This window comes from Cetorhinus maximus, chromosome 22, assembly GCF_964194155.1.
Source record: "Cetorhinus maximus chromosome 22, sCetMax3.hap1.1, whole genome shotgun sequence".
Taxonomy (NCBI): Eukaryota; Metazoa; Chordata; class Chondrichthyes; order Lamniformes; family Cetorhinidae; genus Cetorhinus; species Cetorhinus maximus.
The window spans coordinates 44,233,128-44,247,241 of NC_135900.1; the positions used below are offsets into that span (position 1 = coordinate 44,233,128).

A 14,114-nucleotide genomic window follows, 5' to 3' on the forward strand; every position below is an offset into this window, starting at 1 on the left:
GTAAATAATGAGGATAGCCTTAAATTACAGGAGGATAAAAATGGGCTGATCAGATGGGCTGATCAGTGGCAAATGGAATTTAATCCGGATAAGTGTGAGGTGATGCACTTGGGCAGGACAAACGAGGCACAGGAATACACGATGAATGGTAGGACCCTGGGAAGTACCGAGGATCAGAGGGACCTTGGTGTGCATGTCCACCGGTCCCTTAAGGTCATGGGACACGTAGATAAGGTGGTTAAGAAGGCATATGGGATACTTGCCTTTATTAGCCAAGGGATAGAATATAAGAGTAGGGAGGTTATGCTGGAACTGTATAAAACGCTGGTTAGGCCACAGCTAGAGTATTGCATGCAGTTCTGGAATTCGCATTATAGGAAAGATGTGATTGCACTAGAGAGAGTGCAGAGGAGATTTACCAGGATGTTGCCTGGGCTGGAGAGTTTTAGTTATGAGCAGAGATTGGATAGACTGGGGTTATTTTCCCTGGAGCAGAGGAGATTGAGGGGGGACATGATTGAGGTGCATAAAATAATGAGGGGCATAGATAGGGTAGACAGGGAGGAACTTTTCCCAATTGGGGGAGGGATCAATAACCAGGGGGCATAGATTTAAGGTAAGGGTCTAGAGGGGATGTGAGGAAGAATTTTTTTCACTCAGAGGGTGGTGGGAATCTGGAACTCACTGCCTGAAAGGGTGGTAGAGGCAGAAACCCTCATAACATTTAAGAAGTATTTGGATGTGCACTTGCGAAGCCATGCATACAAGGCTATGGGCCTAATGCTGAAAAATTGAATTAGAATAGTTAGGTACTTGTTTGACCAGTGCAGACTCGATGGACCGAAGGGCCTTTTTCTGTGCTGTAGACCTCTATGACTCTAATTTGGTAGGGTGAGGGAATCAGGATGAACCATTAGGGGGCATTATATAAGGTGCGGAGAGGACTGGAACAGGCAAACACTATTAGAATCAAGAGTAGTTCTGAAGTATGAAGGGTCAGACAGTTGGAAAATGCAAGGCAGACCAAGATAGATTTCAAGTTCATGTGCATAAATGTCCAGAATGTGGCAAATAATATTGACGAGCTGCAGGCACAAGTAGCCACACGGGATTATGTTATGGTAACAATAGCAGAGACCTGGATTGAACAAGGGGAGATTGGGAACTTAATATTCCTACAATATATTCAGGAAACACAGGGAAGAAAAAAAAATGGAAGGTGACAGTATTAATTGAAGATACTGTTTCAACAATAGAAAGGGATGATGTACTTTAGGCTTTAAAGTCAGAATCAATTCGGTTAGAATGAACAATAATGGGGTTATTATGCTGCTGGGTGTTTACTCTAGGTGGTGAAATATTGGGAGAGGAACAATTTAGAGCCAAGTTGCAGAAAGGTGTAAGATTGACAGAATAGGGAAGTGATAACGAGGGGCTTCAAGAATCCCATCAGGAGGTGATGGTAATGGTTCTCATGTCACCATTTGCACTTTGCCTAGGCTCCTTGTTTTTCTTTACTTAACTTTACTTAAGGCAAGTGGTATTGTTGCTGTAAAGCCCTCCTTACTAACATCTGGGGGCTAGTGCCAAAATTGGGACAGCTGTCTCACATACTAGTCAAGCAACAGCCTGACATAGTCATTCTCACGGAATCATACCTTACAGATAATGCCCCAGACACCACCATCACCATCCCTGGGTATGTCCTGTCACACTGGCAGGACAGGCCCAGCAGAGGTGGAGGCACAGTGGTATACGATCACAAGGGGGTTGCCTGGAAGTCCTCAACATTGACTCCAGACCCCATGAAGTGTCATGGCATCAGGTCAAACATAGTCCTGCTGATTATCACCAACAGCCCTCCCTGAGTAGATGATTCAGGGCTCCTCCATGTTGAACACCACTTGGAGGAAGCACTGAGTGTGGCAGCACTGAGTGTGGCATGGGCACAGAATGGACTCTGGATGGGGGACTTCATCACCAAGAATGGCTCGGTAGCACCACAACTGACCGAGCTGGCCAAGTCCTAAATGACATAGCTGCTAGACTTGGTCTGCGGCAGGTGGTGAGGGAACCAACAAGAGGGAAAAACATATTTGACCTCATCCTCATCAACCTGCCTGCCGCAGATGCATCTGTCCAAACAGTATCGGTAGGAGTGACCACCGCACAGTCATTGTGGAGACAAAGTCCCGCCTTCACATTGAGGATACCCTCCATCATGTTGTGTTGCACTACCACCTGTAAAATGGGATAGATTTTGAACAGATCTAGCAACTCAAGACTGGGCATCCATGAGGCACTGTGGGCCATCAGCAGCAGCAAAACTGTACTCGAAGACAATCTGTAACCTCATGGCCCAGCATATCCCCCACTCTACCATTACCATCAAGCCAGGGGATCAACCCTGGTTCAATGAAGAGTGCAGGAGAGCATGCCAGGCATACCTAAAATTTAGGTGTCAACCTGGTGAAGCTATAACACAGAACTACTTGCGTGCCAAATAGCATAAGCAGCAAGTGATAGACATAGCTAAGTGATCCCACAACCAACTGATCAGATCTAAGGTCTGCAGTTCTGCACATCCAGTGGCGGACAGGTAAACAACTCACTGCAGGGGGAGGCTCCACAAATATCCCCATCCTCAATGATGAAGGAGCCCAGAACATCAGTGCAAAAGATAAGGCTGAAGCATTTGCTACAATCTTCAGCCATAAGTGCCGAGTGGATGACCCATCTCAGCCTCCTCTGGAGGTCCCCAGCATCACAGATACCAGTTCTCAGCCAATTCGATTCATTCCATGTGATATCGAGAAACGGCTGTAGGCTCTGGATACTGCAAAGGTTATGGGGCCTGACAATATTCCGGCAATAGTACTGAAGACTTGTGCTCCAGAACTTGCCGTGTCTCTAGCCAAGCTGTTCCAGTGCAGCTACAACACTGGCATCTGCCCGGCTATGTGGAAAATTGCCCAGGTATGTCCTGTACACAAAAAGCAGGACAAATCCAACCCGGCCTATTTACCGCCCCATAAGTTTACTCTCCGTCATTGGTAAAGTAATGGAAGGGGTCATCAACCATGCTATAGAGTGGCACTTGCTTAGCAATAAACTGCTCACTGAGGCTCAGTTTGGGTTCCGCCAGGGCCACTCAGCTCCTGACCTCATTACAGCCTTGATTCAAACATGGACAAAAGAGCTGAACTCCCAAAGTGAGGCGAGAGTGACTGCCCTTGACATTAAGGCAGCATTTGACTGAGTGTGGCATCAAGGAGCCCTAGCAAAACTGGAGTCAATGGGAAACAGGGGGAAAACTCTCCACTGGTTGGAGTCATACCCAGCACAAAGGAAGATGGTTTTGGTTGTTGGAGGTCAGTCATCTCAGTTCCAGGACATCCACCGCAGGAGTTCTTCAGGGTAGTGTCCTCGACCCAAACATCTTCAGCTGCTTCATCAATGACCTTCTTTCCATCACAAGGTCAGAAGTGAGGATGTTCGCTGATGATTGCACAATGTTCAGCACCATTCACGAGTCCTCAGATACTGAAGCAGTCCATGTCCAAATGCAGCAAGACCTGGACAATATCCAACCTTGGGCTGACAAGTGGCAAGTAACATTTGCGCCACACAAGTGTCAGGCAATGATCATCTCCAACAAGAGAGGATCCAACCATTGCCCCTTGATGTTCAATGGCATTACCATCACTGAATCCCCCACTATCAACATCCTGGGGGTTGCCATTGACCAGAAACTGAACTGGACTAGCCGTATAAATACTGTGGCTACAAGAGCAGGTCAGAGGCTAGGAATCATGAGACGAGTAACCCACTGCCCGACTCTCCAATGCCTATCCATCATCTACAAGGCACAGGTCAGGAGTGTGATGGAATACTCCCCACTTGCCTGGATGAGTGCAGCCCCCACAACATTCAAGAAGCTTGACACCATCTAGGATAAAGCAGCCCGCTTGATTGGCACCACATCCACAAACATTCACTCCCTCCACCACCGACGCACAGTAGCAGCAATGTGCACCATCTACAAGATGCACTGCAGGGATTCACCAAGGCTCCTGAGACAGCACCCACAACCACTACCATCTAGAAGGACAAGGGCAGCAGATAGATGGGAACACCACCACCTGGAAATTCCCCTCCAAGTCACTCACCATCCTGACTTGGAAATATTTTGCCGTTCTTTAACTGTCGCTGGGTCAAAATCCTGAAACTCCCTTCCTAACAGTACTGTGGGCGTACCTACACCACATGGTCTGCAGTGGTTCAAGGCAGCAGCTCACCACCATCTTCTCAAGGGCAACTAGGGATGGGCAATAAAATGCTGGCCCAGCCAGCAAAGCCCACATCCCATGAATGATTTAAAAAAATCTCCTTGGGCCTTGGATCATTTAATTTCTCCTGTCTTCAGATACTCCCTTTTGTTCCTATTTTCCCCTCCCCATTTTCTTTGGCTCTACACTGTTGAAAGGTCCTCAAACTGGAATGTTATTATTATTCTCTCCACAGATGCTGCCTGGTTTGCTGAGTTTTTCCAGAATTTTCTGGATTTATTCTTGCTTTTAGATGTCCATGTTAACAACTAAATAGAATTCCAGGATTGCAAAGATTCATCAATGCAAATGATCTCTGCATTGCCACCTGATCCAAAAGGTTTTGGAACATTCAGTACATCCTATCTGACTCCCAGATGTTCTTAGAGAACATTATCGTACATGATCCCTAAATGAAAACTTTTACAAGATAGAAGTGTATGGCTTCCGGTTGAAAACATTGTCAGGTTAAGTCAAAATCTACATAATGTCCAATGGTACAGTCCTCAGGCACCAAGGGAAAACTTACTCTGTATACTATCACTTGCAAACATTGAAAGCATCTTGGGTACTGTCTTACACTTGAAGCCCAGTAATTAATATGCACTAAGTTTTATTTAGAGGGCAATGCCTTCTACATTATCTAGTGCACCTTGAGATTACAATTAGAAAAATCAAGACTGGTTGCAGTAATGTGCATATTTCAGGGCTTAAGGGCAAGATGAAGCAGAAAAAACATGACAAAACCCATGAGGCTCAAGGAGCTGAGATTTTCAGCTAGCACCAGTACCTGTATCATGAATTGCAATTCATTACCTAATTTTTTTTCAACACTTGAGATTAGTGCATCAACCACACTGTTCCCCAATTGTGACCTTGAGGTCTTTATCTCTTCCCATTTCAATTCCCCTTCCTATTCCCACTTTAACTTGTGCGCATTTGACTTACTACATTCTCCAATGGAGCTCAGAAATAATTCCTTATCTTTCTATTAAGCATTTTGCAGCCCTAATGCCTTAATATTGGCTCAATTAACTTTAGACCTTACCTATAGCTTCCACTTTCTCTTTGGCAGGAAGTACTGACATAGCTTGGGGCTAGCTTCCTGGCAAGGGTGAGGGTTGGGGGGCACATTTCTGCTACAGGTGCAGACCCTCCATTGGAATACCCTGCTGGTTGGACCTTTATGCCAGGCGGTAGTGTTGATCTACTTTATTTCTTCTCCAAGGTTCCTGGCAGGATTGAGCCAGATCCACTTTGCCAGTGTTTCATCCTTTCATTTCAATATCACTCATCTGCCATCACCTTCAGCTGTTCATATGTTCCATGTCTCATTAATACAAGTAATTTACTTGAACTCTCCCCATCTATTAGCCCATGCTAATACCACTTCTGCAATTTATCTCCTGTTTTCCATTCAAGCAGTTTGCAGGTCATTCTATATCTTCTCAAATTTGTGTTTTGTTTCACTTCACCTTTCTATTTCATTTTTAAAATCTTTTCATCTATGATATTCTCCAATTTTGTTGAAGATTTAATGCATAATGCTTCCAGTTCTCTTTACAGATGCTGTCTAAGATATTAAAGCAGATTGTTTGTATTTTTTGAAACCACATAACTGCAACAGCTGTGTTAAGATAGTTTGAACAGTTCAAATTTCATGATAATTAGAAACTACCAGCTCTATGGGCTTAAAGCTAACCTGGCTTGGCTTTATCCCTTCCGATGTCTCCGTCCAATTTGCTATTTTCTCGCAAGCTTTTTAGTATGTCTGGCTGTAAAGATTTTTCAGGAAGCTGTACCTCAGTAGTTTTTTTTCTATCTCCTTCTGCTAATATAAATGAACAAAGCAAAGAGAAAATTTGAGGCCGTCTTGCTCAAAATTCCTTTCCTTACCTTTTCCTTATGAGGCAACAAAATGCCACTTGAAAAAACTGACCCTTCCAACAGAATCCATGTGGCTAGCACTAATGAGGGTAGTCTAGAGACCACCTAATAGTGGAAGGGAGATGGAGGAAGAAATATGCAAACAACTGTGCAGGACTCCTCTTTAACCCAGTATGTAAGAAGCCCAGTAGGGGAGGATTTGCTACTGGATCTAGTAACACGGGATGAATCAGAACAGATAGGGATGTAAAAGTAGAGAAAAAAGTAGGGGAACATCTTGGCAATAGTAACCATAATATATTTTAAGGCCTGAGAACTGAGAATGGCATACACCTTCCATAGCCTTCTACAAACAATGACTGCGATTGTTTGGCAAAGATATCCACAAGTCAACAAAATCTTTGTGTACAAAGCAGTTGTCATCACCACTCTGCTGTACTGTAGTAAGGCGTGGACCATCTATCAGTCTGGATTCAATGAGAGGACCGTCGAACAAACACTAGTGGCCTTCTTGAAGGCAGCTCCACAAGCATTTGGGGCAAAACCCCTACAAAATCAACTCTGATGGACTGGACACTGTGTCCACATGCCCAAAAACAGTTTCCCCCACAAGTTACCATTCTCTCAACTCCCAAATGGCCATTGTTCCAGGGAAGGACAAGGAAAACACTTCACAGACACTATGAAGCTCTCTTTGAAGCGTGGCAGCATTGACCTTAATGACTGAAAGGAGCTTGCTACCAATCATTCAGAATGGTGACAACTTGCCCATCAAGCTGCTGAGTCCCAATGTCTTATTGATAAGGCAGAGCGGCAACAAAGAAGGAAAGAAAAGGAAGCAAATTGTGCACTCTGGATCCCACTAACGCGTGGGACATCCTGCCCCATGTTTCCAAAGATATGCGGATCAAGAATCAGCCTGTTCAGTCACATGAAGACTAATGGAGACCCGAAGTAGATGTCATCCTCAAATCGATGAACAGCAGACGGCAACGATGAGGCATGACAAAAACCTGGGTAACATATTGGAGAAAAGTTGATTTTGAGGGGCTGAGAACGGAACTTTGGAAAATAAAATGGGCAACAATATTGTCAAATAATGAGATACAGCAGCAATGGGAAATATTTAAAATAATACTTAAAGTCTAGGAAAATCTATTTCACTAAAAAACAAGAACAAATTAAATATTGAGACACCATGGATGAATAAAGATATAATGGAAAAACTGAGGGCAAGGAAAGAGGCATACACCAAACACATGGAAAGCAAGGGAATGCAGGATGAGGGAGAATATGCAGAGACTGAGAGAGAAGTTAAGAAACAATTAGGAAGGCAAAGAGGGACCATGAAATTGAATTGGGGAACATAAACAAAAATAGTAAAATATTTTACGGTCACACAGATAAAAAAAGTGAAGTCTAAATGAAAATAGGGTGAATGAGCAGGATAAAATGGCAGGTAGCGAATGAAATGGCAGAAAATTTGAAAAATTTTAATAGAAAGTAGGTGGATGACATCTGTAGATGAAATCAGAAATAATATAATTGCAATAAAAAAGAGGATAAATATTAAACAAACTAATTAAACTCAAAGAGGATCAACCCCCTTGCCTGGATGGATTGCATACTCACATTTTAAAAGGATCTAGGGAAGAGATATCAGAGGCACTAGTACGCATTTTAATTCATTAGTAAAAAGGGTGGTGCCAGAAGACAGGTGGATAGCTAATTATTAATATACTGACATGCCCCTAAGACATGAAAGAAATCATAAACTAAGTAAATCAAACTTTATTCTTTTGTATTTAGTTTGCTGAATCAAAAGATGGCTGCCACCAGTCACCTGATGCCTAGACTTGTAAGATGACCACGAAGGCATTAAATGGAATGCACTGGAGATATGCCCCATGTTGCTCATGGAATCTTACACCTGGGACTGGCAAGGTCCATTTCAAAAAGGAACTATTGAAAGGAAATGGACGTCATTTGCATCTTTATAACCTTACACCTCCAGTGAAGTTCAAGGATCTACCAAGACAATAGCTACCCGGAACAAGGTCATCAATATGGATAATGACTCTTTCAGAGGCTAATGATTGGAACATTATAAGCCATAAAACAAAAGCCGGACACCAGATAAACATCCCTTTATGAAATCACTCTGGAGGGAGGTCACATGACTCGAGTGACCATTTTGAAATCTTTATATACAGTTGAGAACTCAGAGCAGGGCAGTCTGCTGATTTACCTCCAACCTGCAAACATCTGACAGCAGACTCTAGGCTCATCAAGCAACCTGCAACAAACCCTCCTCAGAGCCTGTTTATCTGGAAGCCTCTGGCCACCATCTGCCAAGCAAACCAAGTCTCTGAATATCAACCCCATCTCACTGCATCGCCATCATCTTTAAAGGAATTCTACATTTATGCCTTCAGCTAGGAACCCAGCTGAACTGGAACTTCTCTGGATTTGGACTTTGGCAATCACGTTGAACTGATATCCATTTCTGTGGTCTTACTGTATCCCCTTACTGTATACACGTGTGTGTGAAGTTGTGATCATCCCCCAAACCTGGGTTTGAATGTATGAATAAACTAAACTTCTGATTTAATCCTAAGAGAGTTTGCTGCGAGTCACTGTCAATATTGACTACACAAAGCGTTTTTGGAATAAGCACACAGCCTATTTTTAAAACAGAAAACATCTCTGTTTATGGACAGATGGCGAGAAAATGAAGGAGTTCTGTTTTGTCTCTCCTGTCCATACCAATACCAACATTCAAGAAGGCAAATAGAACATGTTCAAGAATCTATAGACAAGTTAGCTTAACATTGGTGGTAGCAAAAATAAATACAAAAAAAGTAATTCCTAATAAAGGAGAAAATAGAACAACATCTAGAAACCAAATATATAATAACATTCAGCATGGATTTCAAAGCGAAAGTCTTGCCTGACCAACCTCACTGAATTCTTTGAAGAGGTAAGAGAGGCAGTTGATAAGGATAACGCAGCAGGAAAATTTATCTAGGTTTCTGAAGGTGCTGTGATAAGGTGCCACATAATAGACTAGTGAATAAAGTCTGAGCATGGGGAGTCAGGAGACAAGTCACAGAATGAAAAGCTAACTGGCTGTAAGACATACAGCAGAAAATAGAGGTAAAGGGTAACTATTCAGAGTGGCTGAAGATGAAAATTAGGGTCCCATTAGGATCAGTGTTTGGGACGACTGTTGATTTCAATTTATATTAATGATTTAGACTTTGAGATCAAAAAATGGAATTTCTAATAAAAATCGAAGAGTCATTTGCGACTTGAAACATTAACTCTGTTTCTCTCTCCACAGATGCTGCTAGGCCTGCCATGTTCTTCCAGCACTTTCCGTCTTTATTTCAAATTTCCAGGGTCTGCGGTATTTTGCCTTTATTACAGAATTGCAAAATCTACGCACCACACAACTTGTTTTTGGGCAGTGGGGGAGGGGGATGGGGGGGGGGGGGCGGTTGCATGGGGAAGGGATGATAATATGGAGAATTACTGCAACAAATTACAAGGTATTAATAAACTTTCAGAATGGACAATTGAATTTCAACACTGGCAAATGTAAGATAAAGCGTTTTTCTAAGAAAAATAAGAAGGTCCATATTACATGGGAGATAAGAATCTAATTGGGGTAAAGTAGCAAAAAGGAGTACGAAGCACAACTTGCTGAAAGTAACAGTACAAATTAATAAGCCCATGAATAAAGCAAATCAAGGACTAGGGTTTATTTCTAGAAGGATAGAGTTGAAAAGTAAAGATATGTTAAACTATTGTAGGATCTTCTTAGACCACAATCGCAAGTACTATGTGCAGCCCTGGTTGCCAGATTATAATAAGGATGTGGAAGCACTGGAGAGGGTGCAAAAGAGATTTACAAAGATGAAACCAAAACTATGAGGTTATAACCTATCAGGAGAGGGTGAACAGGCTGGGAATCTTTTCTCCTGAAAGGGGGAGGTTGATTGTTAATAGAAGTCTTTAAAATTATGAAAGGTTTTGTTGGAGAGAATGTTTCCACTTTTGGGGAAGGGCAAAACAGGATAGAAGAGTGCGAGCAGAGCAGCAGAGACATAGGATAAAAGAGCGCGAGGAGAGCGGGGGAGACACAGGATAAAAGAGCGCGAGGAGAGTGGCGGAGACACAGGACAAAAGTGAACGAGGACAGCGGCGGAGACGCAGGATAAAAGAGCGCGAGGAGAGCGGCGGAGACACAGGATCAAAGTGAACGAGGAGAGCTGCGGAGAGGCAGGATAAAAGTGAACGAGGAGAGCGGTGGAGACGCAGGATAAAAGAGCACAAGGAGAGCGGCGGAGACGCAGGATAAAAGAGCGCGAGGAGAGCGGCGGAGGCACAGGATAAAAGAGCACAAGGAGAGCGGCGGAGGCACAGGATAAAAGAGCGCGAGGAGAGCGGCGGAGGCACAGGATAAAAGAGCGCGAAGAGAGCGGCGGAGACACAGGATAAAAGAGCGCGAGGAGAGCGGCGGAGACACAGGATAAAAGAGCGCGAGGAGAGCGGCGGAGACACAGGATAAAAGAGCGCGAGGAGAGCGGCGGATACCCAGGATAAAAGTGCGAGGAGAGCGACGGAGGCACAGGATAAAAGAGCGCGCGGAGAGGGGAGACACAGGATAAAAGAGCGCGAGGAGAGCGGAGACACAGGATAAAAGAGCGCGAAGAGAGCAGCGGAGACACAGGATAAAAGAGCGCGAGGAGAGCGGTGGAGGCACAGGATAAAAGAGCGCGAGGAGAGCGGTGGAGACGCAGGATAAAAGTGAATGAGGAAAGCAGCGGAGATGCAGGATAAAAGAGCGCGAGGAGAGTGGCGGAGACACAGGATAAAAGTGAACGAGGAGAGCGTCGGAGACACAGGATAAAAGAGCGCGAGGAGAGCGGAGACACAGGATAAAAGGGCGCGAGGAGAGCGGAGACACAGGATAAAAGGGCGCGAGGAGAGCGGAGACACAGGATAAAAGAGCACGAGGAGAGCGGCGGAGACACAGGACACAGGATAAAAGAGCGCGTGGTGAGCGGCAGAGACGCAGGATAAAATAGCGCGAGGGGATCGGCGGAGACGCAGGATAAAAGAGCGCGAGGGGAGCGGCGGAGACACAGGACAAAAGTGAACGAGGACAGCGGCGGAGACGCAGGATAAAAGAGCGCGAGGAGAGCGGCGAAGACGCAGGATAAAACAGCGCGAGGAGAGCGGCGGAGGCACAGGATAAAAGAGCGCGAGGAGAGCGGCGGAGGCACAGGATAAAAGAGCGCGAGGAGAGCGGCGGAGGCACAGGATAAAAGAGCGCGAGGAGAGCGGCGGAGACACAGGATAAAAGAGCGCGAGGAGAGCAGCGGAAGCACAGGATAAAAGAGCGCGAGGAAAGCGGCGGAGACACAGGATAAAAGAGCGCGAGGAGAGCGGTGGAGATGCAGGATAAAAGTGAACGAGGAGAGCGGCGGATACCCAGGATAAAAGTGCGAGGAGAGCGACGGAGGCACAGGATAAAAGAGCGCGAGGAGAGCGGAGACACAGGATAAAAGAGCGCGAGGAGAGCGGTGGAGACACAGGATAAAAGAGCGCGAGGAGAGCGGCGGAGGCACAGGATAAAAGAGCACGAGGAGAGCGTCGGAGACACAGGATAAAAGAGCGCGAGGAGAGCGGCAGAGCCACAGGATAAAAAGAGCATGAGAAGAGTGGCGGAGACACAGGATAAAAGAGCGTGAGGAGAGCGGAGACACAGGATAAAAGGGCGCGAGGAGAGCGGAGACACAGGATAAAAGAGCGCGAGGAGAGCGGCAGAGACACAGGACACAGGATAAAAGAGCGCGTGGTGAGCGGCAGAGACGCAGGATAAAATAGCGCGAGGGGATCGGCGGAGACGCAGGATAAAAGAGCGCGAGGGGAGCGGCGGAGACGCAGGATAAAAGAGCGCGAGGAGAGTGGCGGAGACACAGGACAAAAGTGAACGAGGACAGCGGCGGAGACGCAGGATAAAAGAGCGCGAGGAGAGCGGCGAAGACGCAGGATAAAAGAGCGCGAGGAGAGCGGCGGAGGCACAGGATAAAAGAGCGCGAGGAGAGCGGCGGAGGCACAGGATAAAAGAGCACGAGGAGAGCGGCGGAGACACAGGATAAAAGAGCGCGAGGAGAGCAGCGGAAGCACAGGATAAAAGAGCGCGAGGAGAGCGGCGGAGACACAGGATAAAAGAGCACGAGGAGAGCGTCGGAGGCACAGGATAAAAGAGCGCAAGGAGAGCGGCGGAGACACAGGATAAAAGAGCGCGAGGAGAGCAACGGAAGCACAGGATAAAAGAGCGCGAGGAGAGCGGCAGAGACACAGGATAAAAGAGCGCGAGGAGAGCGGCGGAGACACAGGATAAAAGAGCGCGAGGAGAGCGGCGGATACCCAGGATAAAAGTGCGAGGAGAGCGACGGAGGCACAGGATAAAAGAGCGCGCGGAGAGGGGAGACACAGGATAAAAGAGCGCGAGGAGAGCGGAGACACAGGATAAAAGAGCGCGAAGAGAGCGGCGGAGACACAGGATAAAAGAGCGCGAGGAGAGCGGTGGAGGCACAGGATAAAAGAGCGCGAGGAGAGCGGTGGAGACGCAGGATAAAAGTGAATGAGGAAAGCAGCGGAGATGCAGGATAAAAGAGCGCGAGGAGAGTGGCGGAGACACAGGATAAAAGTGAACGAGGAGAGCGTCGGAGACACAGGATAAAAGAGCGCGAGGAGAGCGGAGACACAGGATAAAAGGGCGCGAGGAGAGTGGAGACACAGGATAAAATGGCGCAAGGAGAGCGGAGACACAGGATAAAAGAGCGCGAGGAGAGCGGCGGAGACACAGGACACAGGATAAAAGAGCGCGTGGTGAGCGGCAGAGACGCAGGATAAAATAGCGCGAGGGGATCGGCGGAGACGCAGGATAAAAGAGCGCGAGGGGAGCGGCGGAGACGCAGGATAAAAGAGCGCGAGGAGAGTGGCGGAGACACAGGACAAAAGTGAACGAGGACAGCGGCGGAGACGCAGGATAAAAGAGCGCGAGGAGAGCGGCGAAGACGCAGGATAAAAGAGCGCGAGGAGAGCGGCGGAGGCACAGGATAAAAGAGCGCGAGGAGAGCGGCGGAGGCACAGGATAAAAGAGCGCGAGGAGAGCGGCGGAAGCACAGGATAAAAGAGCGCGAGGAGAGCGGCAGAGACACAGGATAAAAGAGCGCGAGGAGAGCAGCGGAAGCACAGGATAAAAGAGCGCGAGGAGAGCGGCGGAGACACAGGATAAAAGAGCGCGAGGAGAGCGGTGGAGATGCAGGATAAAAGTGAACGAGGAGAGCGGCGGATACCCAGGATAAAAGTGCGAGGAGAGCGACGGAGGCACAGGATAAAAGAGCGCGAGGAGAGCGGAGACACAGGATAAAAGAGCGCGAGGAGAGCGGTGGAGACACAGGATAAAGGAGCGCGAGGAGAGCGGCGGAGGCACAGGATAAAAGAGCACGAGGAGAGCGGTGGAGACGCAGGATAAAAGTGAATGAGGAAAGCAGCGGAGATGCAGGATAAAAGAGCGCGAGGAGAGTGGCGGAGACACAGGATAAAAGTGAACGAGGAGAGCGTCGGAGACACAGGATAAAAGAGCGCGAGGAGAGCGGCAGAGCCACAGGATAAAAAGAGCATGAGAAGAGTGGCGGAGACACAGGATAAAAGAGCGTGAGGAGAGCGGAGACACAGGATAAAAGGGCGCGAGGAGAGCGGAGACACAGGATAAAAGAGCGCGAGGAGAGCGGCGGAGACACAGGACACAGGATAAAAGAGCGCGTGGTGAGCGGCAGAGACGCAGGATAAAATAGCGCGAGGGGATCGGCGGAGACG

General features: G+C 46.9%; 1 protein-coding gene across 4 annotated transcripts in view; it reads right to left on the reverse strand.

The window, feature by feature from the left end:
- The window catches only part of LOC144696651 (tubby-related protein 3-like), a 152,686-nt gene that overhangs the window by 45,712 nt on the left and 92,860 nt on the right, over positions 1-14,114 (reverse strand). For 2 of the 4 annotated variants that reach the window (XM_078568199.1, XM_078568200.1), the window contains one exon: positions 6,031-6,159. The exons of the other annotated variants lie outside the window; for them this stretch is intronic. In XM_078568199.1, the coding sequence (XP_078424325.1) occupies positions 6,031-6,159 (129 nt within the window). The remainder of the gene's footprint in view (positions 1-6,030; positions 6,160-14,114) is intronic. 4 annotated transcript variants of the gene reach the window in all.